The sequence below is a fragment of the Helianthus annuus genome, chromosome 1 (assembly GCF_002127325.2).
Source record: "Helianthus annuus cultivar XRQ/B chromosome 1, HanXRQr2.0-SUNRISE, whole genome shotgun sequence".
Classification (NCBI taxonomy): domain Eukaryota; kingdom Viridiplantae; phylum Streptophyta; class Magnoliopsida; order Asterales; family Asteraceae; genus Helianthus; species Helianthus annuus.
This window is the reverse complement of record NC_035433.2, coordinates 58,962,615-58,974,613: the sequence shown is the minus strand read 5'-3', so window position 1 is coordinate 58,974,613 and position 11,999 is coordinate 58,962,615. Positions and strand designations below refer to the sequence as shown.

General features: G+C 34.4%; 1 protein-coding gene and 1 long non-coding RNA gene across 17 annotated transcripts; one reads left to right on the top strand and one right to left on the bottom strand.

Moving 5' to 3' along the window:
- Positions 1–319: 319 nt before the first annotated feature.
- On the bottom strand, positions 320–6,677 carry LOC110866981. 9 transcript variants are annotated; one of them, XR_002551448.2, is made up of 13 exons: positions 6,288–6,677; positions 5,838–5,917; positions 5,618–5,679; positions 4,904–5,131; positions 4,752–4,822; positions 4,582–4,661; positions 4,269–4,408; positions 3,918–4,030; positions 3,463–3,625; positions 3,263–3,362; positions 3,061–3,178; positions 852–2,972; positions 320–598 (listed from the first exon to the last, which is right to left on the bottom strand). XR_002551448.2 is itself a non-coding variant. In XM_035976674.1 (5 exons), exons 2-5 carry the CDS (start codon positions 3,546–3,548, stop codon positions 2,728–2,730), a joined length of 549 nt encoding a protein of 182 aa, XP_035832567.1. In that variant the 5' UTR covers positions 3,549–3,625; positions 3,731–3,866; the 3' UTR covers positions 320–2,727. The 9 variants fall into 9 exon arrangements, 1 of the variants encoding a protein (XP_035832567.1); XR_004865169.1 differs by having other exon boundaries at positions 320–2,972; XR_004865173.1 differs by having other exon boundaries at positions 320–2,972; positions 3,066–3,178.
- Positions 6,678–6,875: 198 nt separating this feature from the next.
- Positions 6,876–10,687, top strand: LOC110867011. 8 transcript variants are annotated; one of them, XR_002551451.1, is made up of 7 exons: positions 6,876–7,070; positions 7,301–7,410; positions 8,773–8,849; positions 8,975–9,044; positions 9,525–9,850; positions 9,981–10,362; positions 10,479–10,687. It is a non-coding gene; the product is annotated as an uncharacterized LOC110867011 (long non-coding RNA). The 8 variants fall into 8 exon arrangements; XR_004865162.1 differs by having other exon boundaries at positions 6,876–7,138; positions 7,334–7,410; XR_002551450.1 differs by having other exon boundaries at positions 6,876–7,138; positions 7,329–7,410.
- The last annotated feature ends 1,312 nt before the right edge of the window (positions 10,688–11,999 follow it).

Here is an 11,999-nt window from a genome sequence, read left to right as displayed (position 1 = left end):
TAGTATATGTTTGCCCATTCATTTACCATACTTTCCTTGTAGCCACATATACAATAATAAATATCATAAAATATAAAAAATAATATAGTATGCTATTACGTGTTATAAAAAACTGCTACACGATAAGAACGGTATTATGTAAATTCCAAAAGAAGGGTCAACCAATATGTATAAAAATATGTACTTGTTATATTATAAATCTCTACTGGTTGGGTAAATAAAAAAAATCAATACTTGGCATGTAGCCAACTATGTTGTCAAAACAAAAAAAACAATATAAATCTAATTGACCAAGAATACAAGACTAAGTCCAACTAAATTCACTGAACACATCTCGCTTAATATATACATCAAACACGCAACCTTTTTATGACAAAATACTTGTATACATGTGATGATTCTAACTTCTGGTTCTCATGTGAACCTCACATTAGCACGACCTCATAGTGAGTAATAACAGTTAAATACATTAATACAACAAATTGTGTGAGATAACGGCTTGAACACGTGTTCTCGGATCTAGCTTTCAAGTTTTTGTGGTGATCACCTATGACAAAACTAATACCAAAAATATAATTGAGGCAGTCGCTGTAGTCACCTACAAAAAAAAAACACAAAAGCAATAAGTGAGCATGTCAAAAAGCTTGGAATAAAGTCACATGATCGAAACCATATTCACTAAAGCATGAGAAACCGTATCACTACAACATGAGTGTAGTCTCTGCTGCCAGGATTAAAATTTGACCCGGAAAGTCAAAATAACTAAAAAAGGAGCCACTGATTTATGGACATATATACAAAAATAATGGGTTGACTTTGCGTTAAAGAGACGAAGAATATGTTGAGCATACCTTTTGTAAACTGGACAACTCATTCCATGCAAATTTGCTTAATCTTTTGTTTCAGGTTGCTTGGTTGTATACAAGAGATCGATACAATAATGACAAAAATGCCCTTTCAAATATGCATACCCAACCCAAGTCTACATGTTTTATATAGAACATAACCGAAATTGACCCGTTTGAAATAATACAGAACCCAAATGCCACATGTTTCAAATTGAAAACAACCCACATTGACCCGTTTGAAATAAAATACCCAACCTAAATTTGGCCGTTATAAGTTGAACACAACCCAAATTAACCCGTTTGAGATAAAATACCCAACCCATTAACAAAGAACACTTACCCATTCATTTTACCGCAAAAAAACTAAAATGGTTGCACCAGAAGAGGACAAGTATCCCAAACCATATTTGTTTATATAATCTTGTGTCTCGAGTATGAAAAGCCCACGTGAACTTACCTTGCAAGTAAGGAATTTACAAATAGTCCCAAAATTCTCCTTAGCATGTTCTTGTGCAATTTCATTCCAATCCAGCAATATTTCATTCAAAAAGAGGGAAAAGTATGTACCAAATAGCAGAACGCTCAAATAGAAATAGCGCGACTTATGGCCAAACGGTTTGGCCCACTCAACAACTTCATTAATCAAATGATCCTCCGAGGATAAACATTCATTCAAAAAGTCTTTGCTTTATGACTGACCCATAACCAAGTATGTCGGCATGATAATATAATATAACTGACCCATTCGGTTATATTCCATTTTCATTATATGGTTAATGACATCCAATTGACCGGTTGGGTTGTGGTACAATTATACATCATGTACATAGAAAATAACATTATTATATATTAAATGTTATATTAATATAATGATTTATTATTAATATTATTATTATTAGTACTACTATTGTTATTAGACTAAATTACATATATTGTCCTTTATTTATACGTGAAATTGCACTCTGTATCCTTTGTCTTCAATAAGTGCACTTCATGTCCTTTACAACTAAATTTTGCACACTCCAAGTCCTTTGCACTAACCATCATCCCTTTCATCCGTTAAGTAGGTGCATGTGCCCCTTATGTGAGGGACAAAACATCATATATGTGCATCTGATGTTTTAATTCGAGTCCCTTGTGTGTGTTTTTCAAAGTGCTATATGCATCTAATAGTGTTTTTTTTTTTGTAATTGGGTATCTAAATGTTGTAATTCTTGAATCAAAGTGCCAAATTTGCAGTCTAACCCATCCATACCTTGATCAACATGCACATATCAGCTGCCAAATTTATAGTTAGTTCACTTGAAGTCTAATGTATGCACATTTGGTTACTTATGGTTGTTATGGTTATAACCACATTTACTGTATGCAAAGTTGGTTCAAGTCTAATGTATGGACATTTGCGGCTATAGTTGGTTCAAGTCAAACCACATTTACCCACTTTAATGTTAATTTTGACAAATTAAAATAGACACAAAAGCAATTGCATTACACATAATAGTAGCATTACATTTGAAACCCTAAAATTACAAAAAAAGCACTAAAATTGTTTTGATATGCAGTGTTTGATCGATGGGTTTAATAAAAGTGTGGGAAGAGAAAATTATGTGTAAAATGATTGTTTTGCCCTTCACATGAGGGGCACATGCACCTACTTAACGTATGAAATGGATGGTGGTTAGTGTAAAGGACTTAGAGTGTGCAAAATTTAGTCATAAAGGACACGAAGTGTACTTATTAAAGACAAAGAACATAGGGTGCAATTTTACGTATAAATAAAGGACAATTTGTGTAATTTTGTCTTGTTATTATTATCACTATCATTACTACTATTATAACCACATAGCTAGATTTAAATTTGAAAAATGATGTCATAGTTTTATTTTAGAAAGGAAAGAATACCGATCATTCCTCCACCAGCAACCCGACAAACATACTCATTAGGGCCAATAGTTCCACTTCCTAACTCACAAGGAAGATCCTGTTTACCATAAACGCTACCACCTTCACTCAACCTTCCATAGTACAACCTAGTACCCCCTCTGCCCCCATGCCCACAACCACCACCACCACCGCCGCCAGCACCATTTGAACAGTTTCCCAAACCGAAACCATTTCGACAACCTGCAGAAACGATCTCAAGTATTTACTATGTCAATATACATGCAGTTTGGATAAAGTAGATCTTGCTTAAAAATTCAAAGAAAAATACCTAACTCGGAAGCGGTTATCATGCCTTCTGTGTTGACGATGACACTCATTGCTCTGTATATCTGAATGATAATCCCTGTAAATGTGCCATCCACAACTATGTCTTCAACACGACAAATCTGCGAAAGGTTAAAATGGAACCACCAAAATCAGTACCAAGTTCATCCAGTTTAAAAAGCTTTAAAGTGTTACGTGTTTCTTACTTGTAGTGAAAACGAAAGTGTGTCGTTAACATGACAATCGTCAGGGGGGTAAATCAAATCTCTTGGGCATGTTGGATTCTCGCAATGGGATTTTGTTATCCTGCCAAAACAAAAGGGTAATTAGATTGGCTGATACATTGTTTGTGCTTGTTAAGCTATAAAAATGCCAAAATAGTTATTGGTTAGAAGGTTACACTCACATGCTTTTACTCTGTTCATCATTTAATGGGGCTTCAAGGTTTAGAACCCGGTCCAACCTGTGAAAGTATTTGCTCTTTGATTGCATCACCCCGACCGCTCAATCTCAGAAGTCCTTGACCATAAACAGCCAAGTTTTGTATTTCAGTTGATGCTTGAGTTTTCCTGCCAAAACCGACAAAGCATCCATCAAAATATTATCATGCGAAAAGCATAGAGGTGAAAATTTTGACTCATTTGTATGTGAACCGATTAGCAAATAACACTTACCCATTCATTTTCCCGCCAAAAACCTAAAATGGTTGCACCAGAAGAGGACAAGAGGACAAGTGTCCCTAACCTTATTTGTTTATATAATATATAGATTTATTCAACGCGTGTAATATACGGGGTTTTAACCTAGTAAATAAATAAAAAAATCCAAACGAATAGCGCTCAAGATGTTTTAGATACTAACTCTCTATCAAGCTGCGTTATCAATGCGTCAAATGTTGATCGCCTTCTTGGATCTTTTCTTGCATGTCTTCCGGAAATAGCATCAATCTCGTCTACAAATATAAAAGCAGGAGCCTGCAGAATAAAAATAGAAACCTACGTTATTACAAGTTTCATATACCAACTATCAAATTAAAATAGAAACGGCATCCCGCTCTCCTTTGCTAGCATTCTTGCAAACAGCGTTTTCCCTGTTCCAGGAGGTCCTGATAAAAGTACTCCCCGCCACAAGTAATTAAAACTTTATAATATAACACGCTTGTACATTTACAGTTACGCTTTCAAACATTTAATCATATAAAAGAGAAATTACCCGAACAAACTTCACTTCTTTTTCATAATATTGCATAGGATTCCGCATGTAAACATTAATTCATCCAAAAGATCCCACACATCTCCCCCTAGCACGACATCCTTGTACATCGACTTTGTGTCATCAACTTCTCTAACTGGCTGCGTTGTAATTTATATTTTGACGTAAAAAGATTAGCCATGAAACAGGGTAAGAAAGTAAGTTCATATAAAAATTAAAACAAGTCAGAGGTTAATATAATAATACCATATATAATATATTCCAATGACATTCAAATGAAATAGAACTTTTGAAAGATTAAAATAAAACTTACTTTGACCCAGTTTCCTTTCTTGTGTAGATAATTTCGACGCCAACGTGTTATATATAGTGTCAGCTGGTTAAATAATGGTCCTGAAAATTTTTATAAGTGATTACAGATATAACATGACAGAAATACCCTTTTTTGCTAGTGGAGAAAGTTTATAAGTGACTATCACGTACCAAGAAGACCGCCTATAACACCTATAGTGCCCATTGGTAACAGTTCTGCAAATGAGTAGTCCTGTTGACCACTAAATTGGATTTAATGAGAAATCGATAGGAAGAACAAGAAAAGAATTTAAAAAGAGAAAACATGAGGTTTATGTTCTCACTCTGAAACGTCCCATATAATGAAACCTCCAAAACCGAAATGCCATCACTTGCCACTCTTACACCACCCCATAGCAGTACGGACTACTACCGCCACTACTGCAGATGTGAAGAAAACACGCCACTACTGCTGACTCATCCACCGAATAGAAACAGTTATGGGTTTACTCCGGTTTCTAGCACATAATATAAATTAAAACGCAGGGACAAAAGTCGCAAAACTGGCCAAACTGCAGGGACAAAAAGGGCATTTTACTCTCTAAAATTTTAATAACACAATTTTTTTTGGTAATCACACTTGACAAAGGCACTTTTTTAAAAAATACGTAATGGTTTAGCACAAAATGTGTTTCATCTATTAACAGACTGAATGAGTAATTTTTTTTAAAAAAAAATTGTTAGAAAAGGAAATGGGTCAAACGGGTCGGAAGTAATTCAAAGTGTATTTTAATAAATACCACTTTCTAACCTCCTTTATTCAGAATTTACATATAATTTTTTCTAATCATATTTAAGACCCTAGTTTTCTAGAAATAAATTTAAAAAAATTGGAAAGAAGTGTATTGGGTCAACCCGACCCATCTCAACTAATAAACATTACCCATTTGACCCAAACCTGTTTTGACCCGTTACTCAACCCCACACACGTCCATGTTGCCACCTCAGATATGTGCAAAAAAAATAAAAAGTTCTATGAATATCAATATCTGACATACTCGTTTAAGATGACAGTAATACTGTTCTTGATCTGCCAAAAAAGATCGTAATTGTCCTGCAGCTGTTGATTGATGTTGTAAAGCATCAGCTTCTAGTAAAGACTACTCAACCATACAAAATTCAAAACTGCAATCTATGTTGTCATCCTTTTTATCAAAAGAAATATTCAAGCACATATATACAAGAGATATATTAGTTGAACTGGAACAATTACTTTACCTTTAGTGTGTGTATATTAGTTGAGATTTGACCAAGAACTCGGTTGTTCTGTTCCAACAGATGCCTTGAGCTTTGTAATGCTGCTTCAATGAATAATATAAAAGCCAATGTGTTATAAAGGGCATACAATCATCAAAAAATTTGAAAAATGTACGTATTAGGAAGAGGAATTTCACAAGTACAACATACATATATATACAAAAATTAAGTAACTGTTTCACCTCAAAGTAACGAATAAATCGAAAATCATACAGCAAAGTAAAATATATATATACAGAAATCAAGTAATCGATTCACCTCAAAGTAACGAACTAATCAAAAATCATACAGCAAAGTAAAACTAAGACAGGAAGAACTGAAGAACATGAACCTATAATAAGATTTCAAACATCATATGACTTTGAATCAAGAAAACCAACATCGTAACAATCAAAGAATCTCAAAAGAAACCTGGATGAGATGATTTTTGGGATTCAAGATCCGAAGACTTTCCTATGGTTTTGTGGTGGTGGAACCCTAGCCGCCGCCCTGTGCCTTGAACCACAACCATCACAAGACCATCGTTGGACAAAACCCTAAATGAACCCATGTCGCTGTGATAGTTCCTCTTCAGGCCACCACCACCGTCACCATCTTCCTCCATCGAAGCACCACCACCGGATGGGCAGCTGTGACTTCCGAGAACCTCAACCGTCTTCCGCTAACAATCAAATATAACAAAACGGGTTGATAACACATTGAATCGATTGAACTTCATAGCATTGAAGGTGAAGAAGAAAGGGAAATCAGGAAGCGTCAAGGAAAAGCGTAAGGGATTAGGGTTCCGTAAGCGTGAAATGTGGCGAATGAGTGGTTTAGGTTTTTAGGATAGTTTATATACCCCGGGTCAAAAAATCGGGTATCACTAACCTAATTCGGATCCCGTGTGAAAACATAAGGTTTCTCACATTTTTCCCGCCAAAAATCCATTGTGGTTACACCATAACTTGACACGTGTCCCACATTTTATTCATATATTATATATATAGATAATTCCTCTCTAGATCATTTCCCGCTCCTATAGTTCTTCCCGCTCAGTATGTAACCCATGCCCTAATTTTTAGATCTGCCTCTCAAATAATCCAAGCAACTCTCTCTTTCTCAATATTTCGAGCACTTCAGATCAAACTCTTTCTCTATCTCCATTTCGAGCAGCCACAAGTCAATAAGAGAGCCGGCTCTTCTTCATCACAAGTAAAGCCCTAATTTTGAAAATTATTGAATGCAAAATCAGATTCATAATTGATCCAACTGAAGAATCGGTATGCATATAGGGTTAATTTACAAATACGTGTGTTTATCTGAGTATATTTGTTTTGTTTATGTGATTAGTGAAAGAATCGATGGGGTTTGCAATTTCTAGGTTTCTTCTTGTCGGTTATTTAATACTTAATCGTAGTTCTTACTGTTTCTTCATATTGTAGTTTATTTTTCATGTGATTGGTGACTTAGGGAAGGCTCGTTTTCACCCTCGCATTAGTGCAATGCTCTTCAACGAACAGGCTACTCTTGACCCTTGCAATCATGCATTAGTGTAAGGCTCCCCAACTGTTTGTTGAAATGTCTCTTTGAATAACTTTAACTTACTTTGTTGAATAAATCCCTTAAGTTTTTAGATTATTTATTTGTTTTTTATTTGAAAGCCCTTCATGAGCACCTAAATTCTTATTTATTGTGTGATATGATAAACTCACCATTTTGGAGTCCCAAAGCTGAGTAAGAACTGAGGGTTCTTTTACAAAATATATTTTATATGGTGATGTGTATTTGATTCAATTTGAATTTTCAGATTGGTATTTGGTATACGATGATGATCTTGATCAATAATGCACTTTCTTCATTTTAATTTCGGGTGTTTAATAATTTAAAAAAAAAACTTGTGATTATGAAATGGGCTTCAACTGTTTGATAATTTGTGAGTGAGAACACTTTGATCCATGGTTGTAAAAGTCGCTAGGCGCTCCCTAGTCAGTCGATCGGGGAGTTGAGAGTACTCGGGGAGTATTTGGACATGTTAGATTATAAAGAAATTAGTGTTTCGAAATTAAATATATGTCAAATAGCATAAATTTACTAATATTTATAACAAAATACCTGAAAATGATATTCATTCTTTAATATGATAGACATAGAATTTATGTTTTGTTATTTTTTAAGTCAAACTCGGCCCTAGTTGACCTACTAGATACGATTTTGGCCAAGGTTGACCGCGTTTGACCGATTCCGAGTAATTAGGCGGAGTCAAAGAAAGTCGTCTCGGCAGCCTGCCTTGTAGCGACTACTCGGGGAGTACTCGGCCTTGGAAACCTTGTTTTACAACCATGCTTTGATCATGTTTGATGTTTAATTTTTTCCAGCAATTATTGCATTGAAAGATGAATCAATGGTGTTGAATAACTCATTAGATACAGATATACAACAGGAGCTTTAAGAACTTATACCACTAAAAGTAAAACAAGAAGGAAGAAACAAAGTGGTATGTTTAAAATTAGTTAAAACGTACAGCCATTTGAAAAAAAGTTAAAACTTACAAAATATATAAATTTTTATGTGTGGTTTGGTTGCAGAAAACTAAGGAAGAAGATAGAGGGAGAGCATTTGTCAATGAAAACAATAGATTGGCTTCATGTTTTATACCAAATGCTCAATCAAACTACTAAATGTATTTCTTTTAATTATCTACCATTTTCAAAAAATGAATAGCGTTGCCATACTAGAGTTATGAATTTATGTATTATTGTTTATTAATCTCAACTTCCAAGTGTAATGTTAAGACAACCAGTTATGAAACCAGTTTTTAGCCAAATGTGGTAGAATATAGCATTACACTATTTGTGTGTATTAGGTTACAAATCCTTGTATGACACAATTTGAATTGACGGTTTCTTTATTTCAGATTGGTCTCCTTCTCTCATTTTGGATAGTCGGACGGGTCAGCGGGTCAAGCACATGCATATAGGAAGATATCTAATTGTAATCTAAGTTTTTCCTTATTAAATACAATAAATAATTCATTTATATTTTGATTATTTATATAGTTGTATAATTTAAATTTGTTATGCTTCGAAATATTTTTAACTTTTTATAAGGCTTTACAGGGCAATGGTCGTGTATGCTGCATGAAGTGGTACTAGCATGAGGGTTAAACTGAATTGGGTCAACGTTAGGGTGAGCATTTAATTTCTTATTTGAATGCGGTTGGAATGGTACTATAAATATAGGAACCCTTACTTTAAATTGAAATCGCAATGATTTCATACTTGGTTTTTTTTAATTGTGTAGTCACTATGTCAGTCGAGAATAGGGATGAGCATATCGGTATCCGATACCGAACCGATACCGATACCGCCTAATACCGATCCCGAATTTCACCCAAACTAGGTACCGATACCGATACCGAAACATGTCGGTTAGGTATCGGTACGGTACGGTATCGGTATTATACCGTATTTTGAGAGTCGGTATCGGTATAATACCGATACCGTACCGTACCGATACCGAAAACGCCAAAAAGTTGATACCGATCGGGATACCGATCGGGATCGGGATCGGTACGGGATCGGTACGGGATCGGTATGGGATCGGTATTCGGTGGCATTTGCTCATCCCTAGTCGAGAAGTACTAAATGTGGCTACAATGTGATGAAGTTCATGAGAGAGATAGCATACGACGGAGTTCAAATGGTAGACAATGACAATGTAAGTTTCGGCAAATTTTTACATGCATGTGAGGAATTGACCAGATTGAAGTTTAGGCAAATGTTTACGCGCATTGACAATGTAAGTAGACAATGACAATGTAATGTGGCTACTAGTACACACCAATTTTTTCAACCTTCACTATTTGCGTATGATTCTATCAAGCTCCGAAGATGAAGATGATGTGAGGACGAGATGGAATTTTGGTTTTTGCCTAAAGTGGTTGCGTTCTTTATGAACCAACGTAAAGACACCGCCACATCTTACTCAATAAGGTACTAATTTATTAAAAAAATATAATAAAAATTTAATTTATAAAAATATGTAAGTGTGCTGACATATGAGATACATCATGTTACATCTTTACGAAATATTGCTTGTATTTATAAAAAAAATGTTGCTTAGGTGGTGCCATGATATTGGTGGTGAGCATGCTACAAATAAGCCTATGATAAAAACCGTTTTCTAGGTATATACTTTTAGATCTTTGTTTTGTTCTTCTATTTAATTGGAAGCTTTTAACAATCTACTTTAGACTTTTCCTTTTTTGAGGTCATGATAAGATTATTTGGTCTATGCAAAACAACATTAGTTTTTGTTTTGCTATACGCGATACAACAATAGTAAGTGCGGTCTACACACGTATGTTATAGATAGAGTAAGTGTGATAAAGCAAATTGTCATGTTTAGTTGTATTAGATTTTTTCATTATTGAGGAATTGACCAGATTGAAGAAGTTGTTGCTCTTTCTAGCTACGAAGAGAAGGAAGAATAGTTCAAAGAACAGGTAGAGTACATGTTTTTTTGAACAAAATATTAAATGATAAATTGGCCTCATTTTATATATTTTCTCTTCACTAATGAAAGAGTGGATGAAATTGGGTTTTTTTCCCCATTTTGTAGGTGAAGATGATCGAAGTGAGTAGGAAATCTGGGCATGCTACACAAGCAAATGGTGAAGGAGGTTCACTCGCATAGTTTAATGAAATATTGTATTTTTGTTAGTATTTTTTTGAAATATTGCATGAAATATTGGTTTGTTAGTATCAACATTAATGAAATATTGTTAACTTTGTTATTTGAAATATTGAATGAAATGGGTTGTTTTGATATATGTGTATTCTAATTTGTATTTTGAGACAATTATCATTTAATGTGAAATCTAGTAAAAATATATATATATTTTTTAAAACACCTAAATTCATGACACACGTATATAAGTGTGTCATCTTCTTATTTATGACATGGGCTTCCTTGACACACATTGTGTGTCATAAATTTATGTCATGAATGCATGTCATTAAATGAGTGTCATAAATGCGTGTCATAAAAATATGACACACAAATGCATGTCATGTTAATTTTATGATTCCTCAATCAACGACACGCTTTTGCGTGTCATAATTACCGTTTTATGACGCACAATGTGTGTCAAGAAATGTGTATTTTCTAGTAGTGCGTTATGACCAAAGAGTCAATAAAAACTTGTTTTATTCGGTATTAAGCGATAGCTTAACTTTTCACAACTTGTGTTTTTTTGTATGTTGAAATTAATAGGTGACAAAAATGATTCGGCAACAACAGTGTCCAAATTTCAAATCGCCTTGAAACAGAGTGTTGTGTTTTTATATCTGTAAAGTAGGGGTGTGCATGGGTCGGTTTTTACTATTGTCCATAACCATAACCGCTAGTTCGGTTATGGAGTTTTGCTAACCATAACCATAACCAAACTTCGCATCGGTTATGAAGTCGGTTATGGTTCGGTTTTGGTTAATTTCGGTTAAATAACCAAGCAAGGTTTGAAATAAATAGGGTTGTGCACGATTTGAACTTAGCTTGAGCCTATTTTATAAGATAACAAAGACTAAACTTTTTGGTTAAACTACCGATTTTGAGTTCTTTTTAATAAGGTAATTCTCAAACAAAAACAATTATGGCCATAACACCTTAGTTCTTTATCAAAATAAATGACATCTATATCAAGATCATTTTGTTACTAACATACTTTTATCTTAGTAAAAAACCTCTATATGGTTTTGTAAAACACAAATCTATTATATAAAGTTTACATCACAACTTCGGTTCGGTTTCGGTTATATTTGGTTAACCAAAGCTTCATAACCATAACCATAACCATAACCGATTGAGCGGTTATACAAAGTTTCATAACCATAACCATTGGTTATATTGGTTATCGGTTATTAGTGGTTCGGTTATGTCGGTTATGGTTCGGTTATCGGTTATGGTGGTTAATTTGCTCACCCCTACTGCAAAGTTTGGTTGGTTTGCAAACATGGAGAGGTGAATTTTTCTTTATAATCAAGTCTTATATAAAGGCAGATACAAGATTCCCCATAGCCCCCTGTAACGACAAAACGCAATTCATTCAACGGCATAATCACTTTTTGTGTATTCAAAATTCCA

Excerpts from the sequence above, each read along its gene's own strand:
- LOC110866981 (XM_035976674.1), bottom strand. The coding sequence starts at position 3,548 with ATGCAATCAAAGAGCAAATACTTTCACAGGTTGGACCGGGTTCTAAAC. Across the intron at positions 3,363-3,462 it reads GATGAACAGAGTAAAAGCAT|GATAACAAAATCCCATTGCG; the intron begins GTGAGTGTAACC and ends TTGTTTTGGCAG. Across the intron at positions 2,973-3,060 it reads GATAACCGCTTCCGAGTTAG|GTTGTCGAAATGGTTTCGGT; the intron begins GTATTTTTCTTT and ends TCGTTTCTGCAG.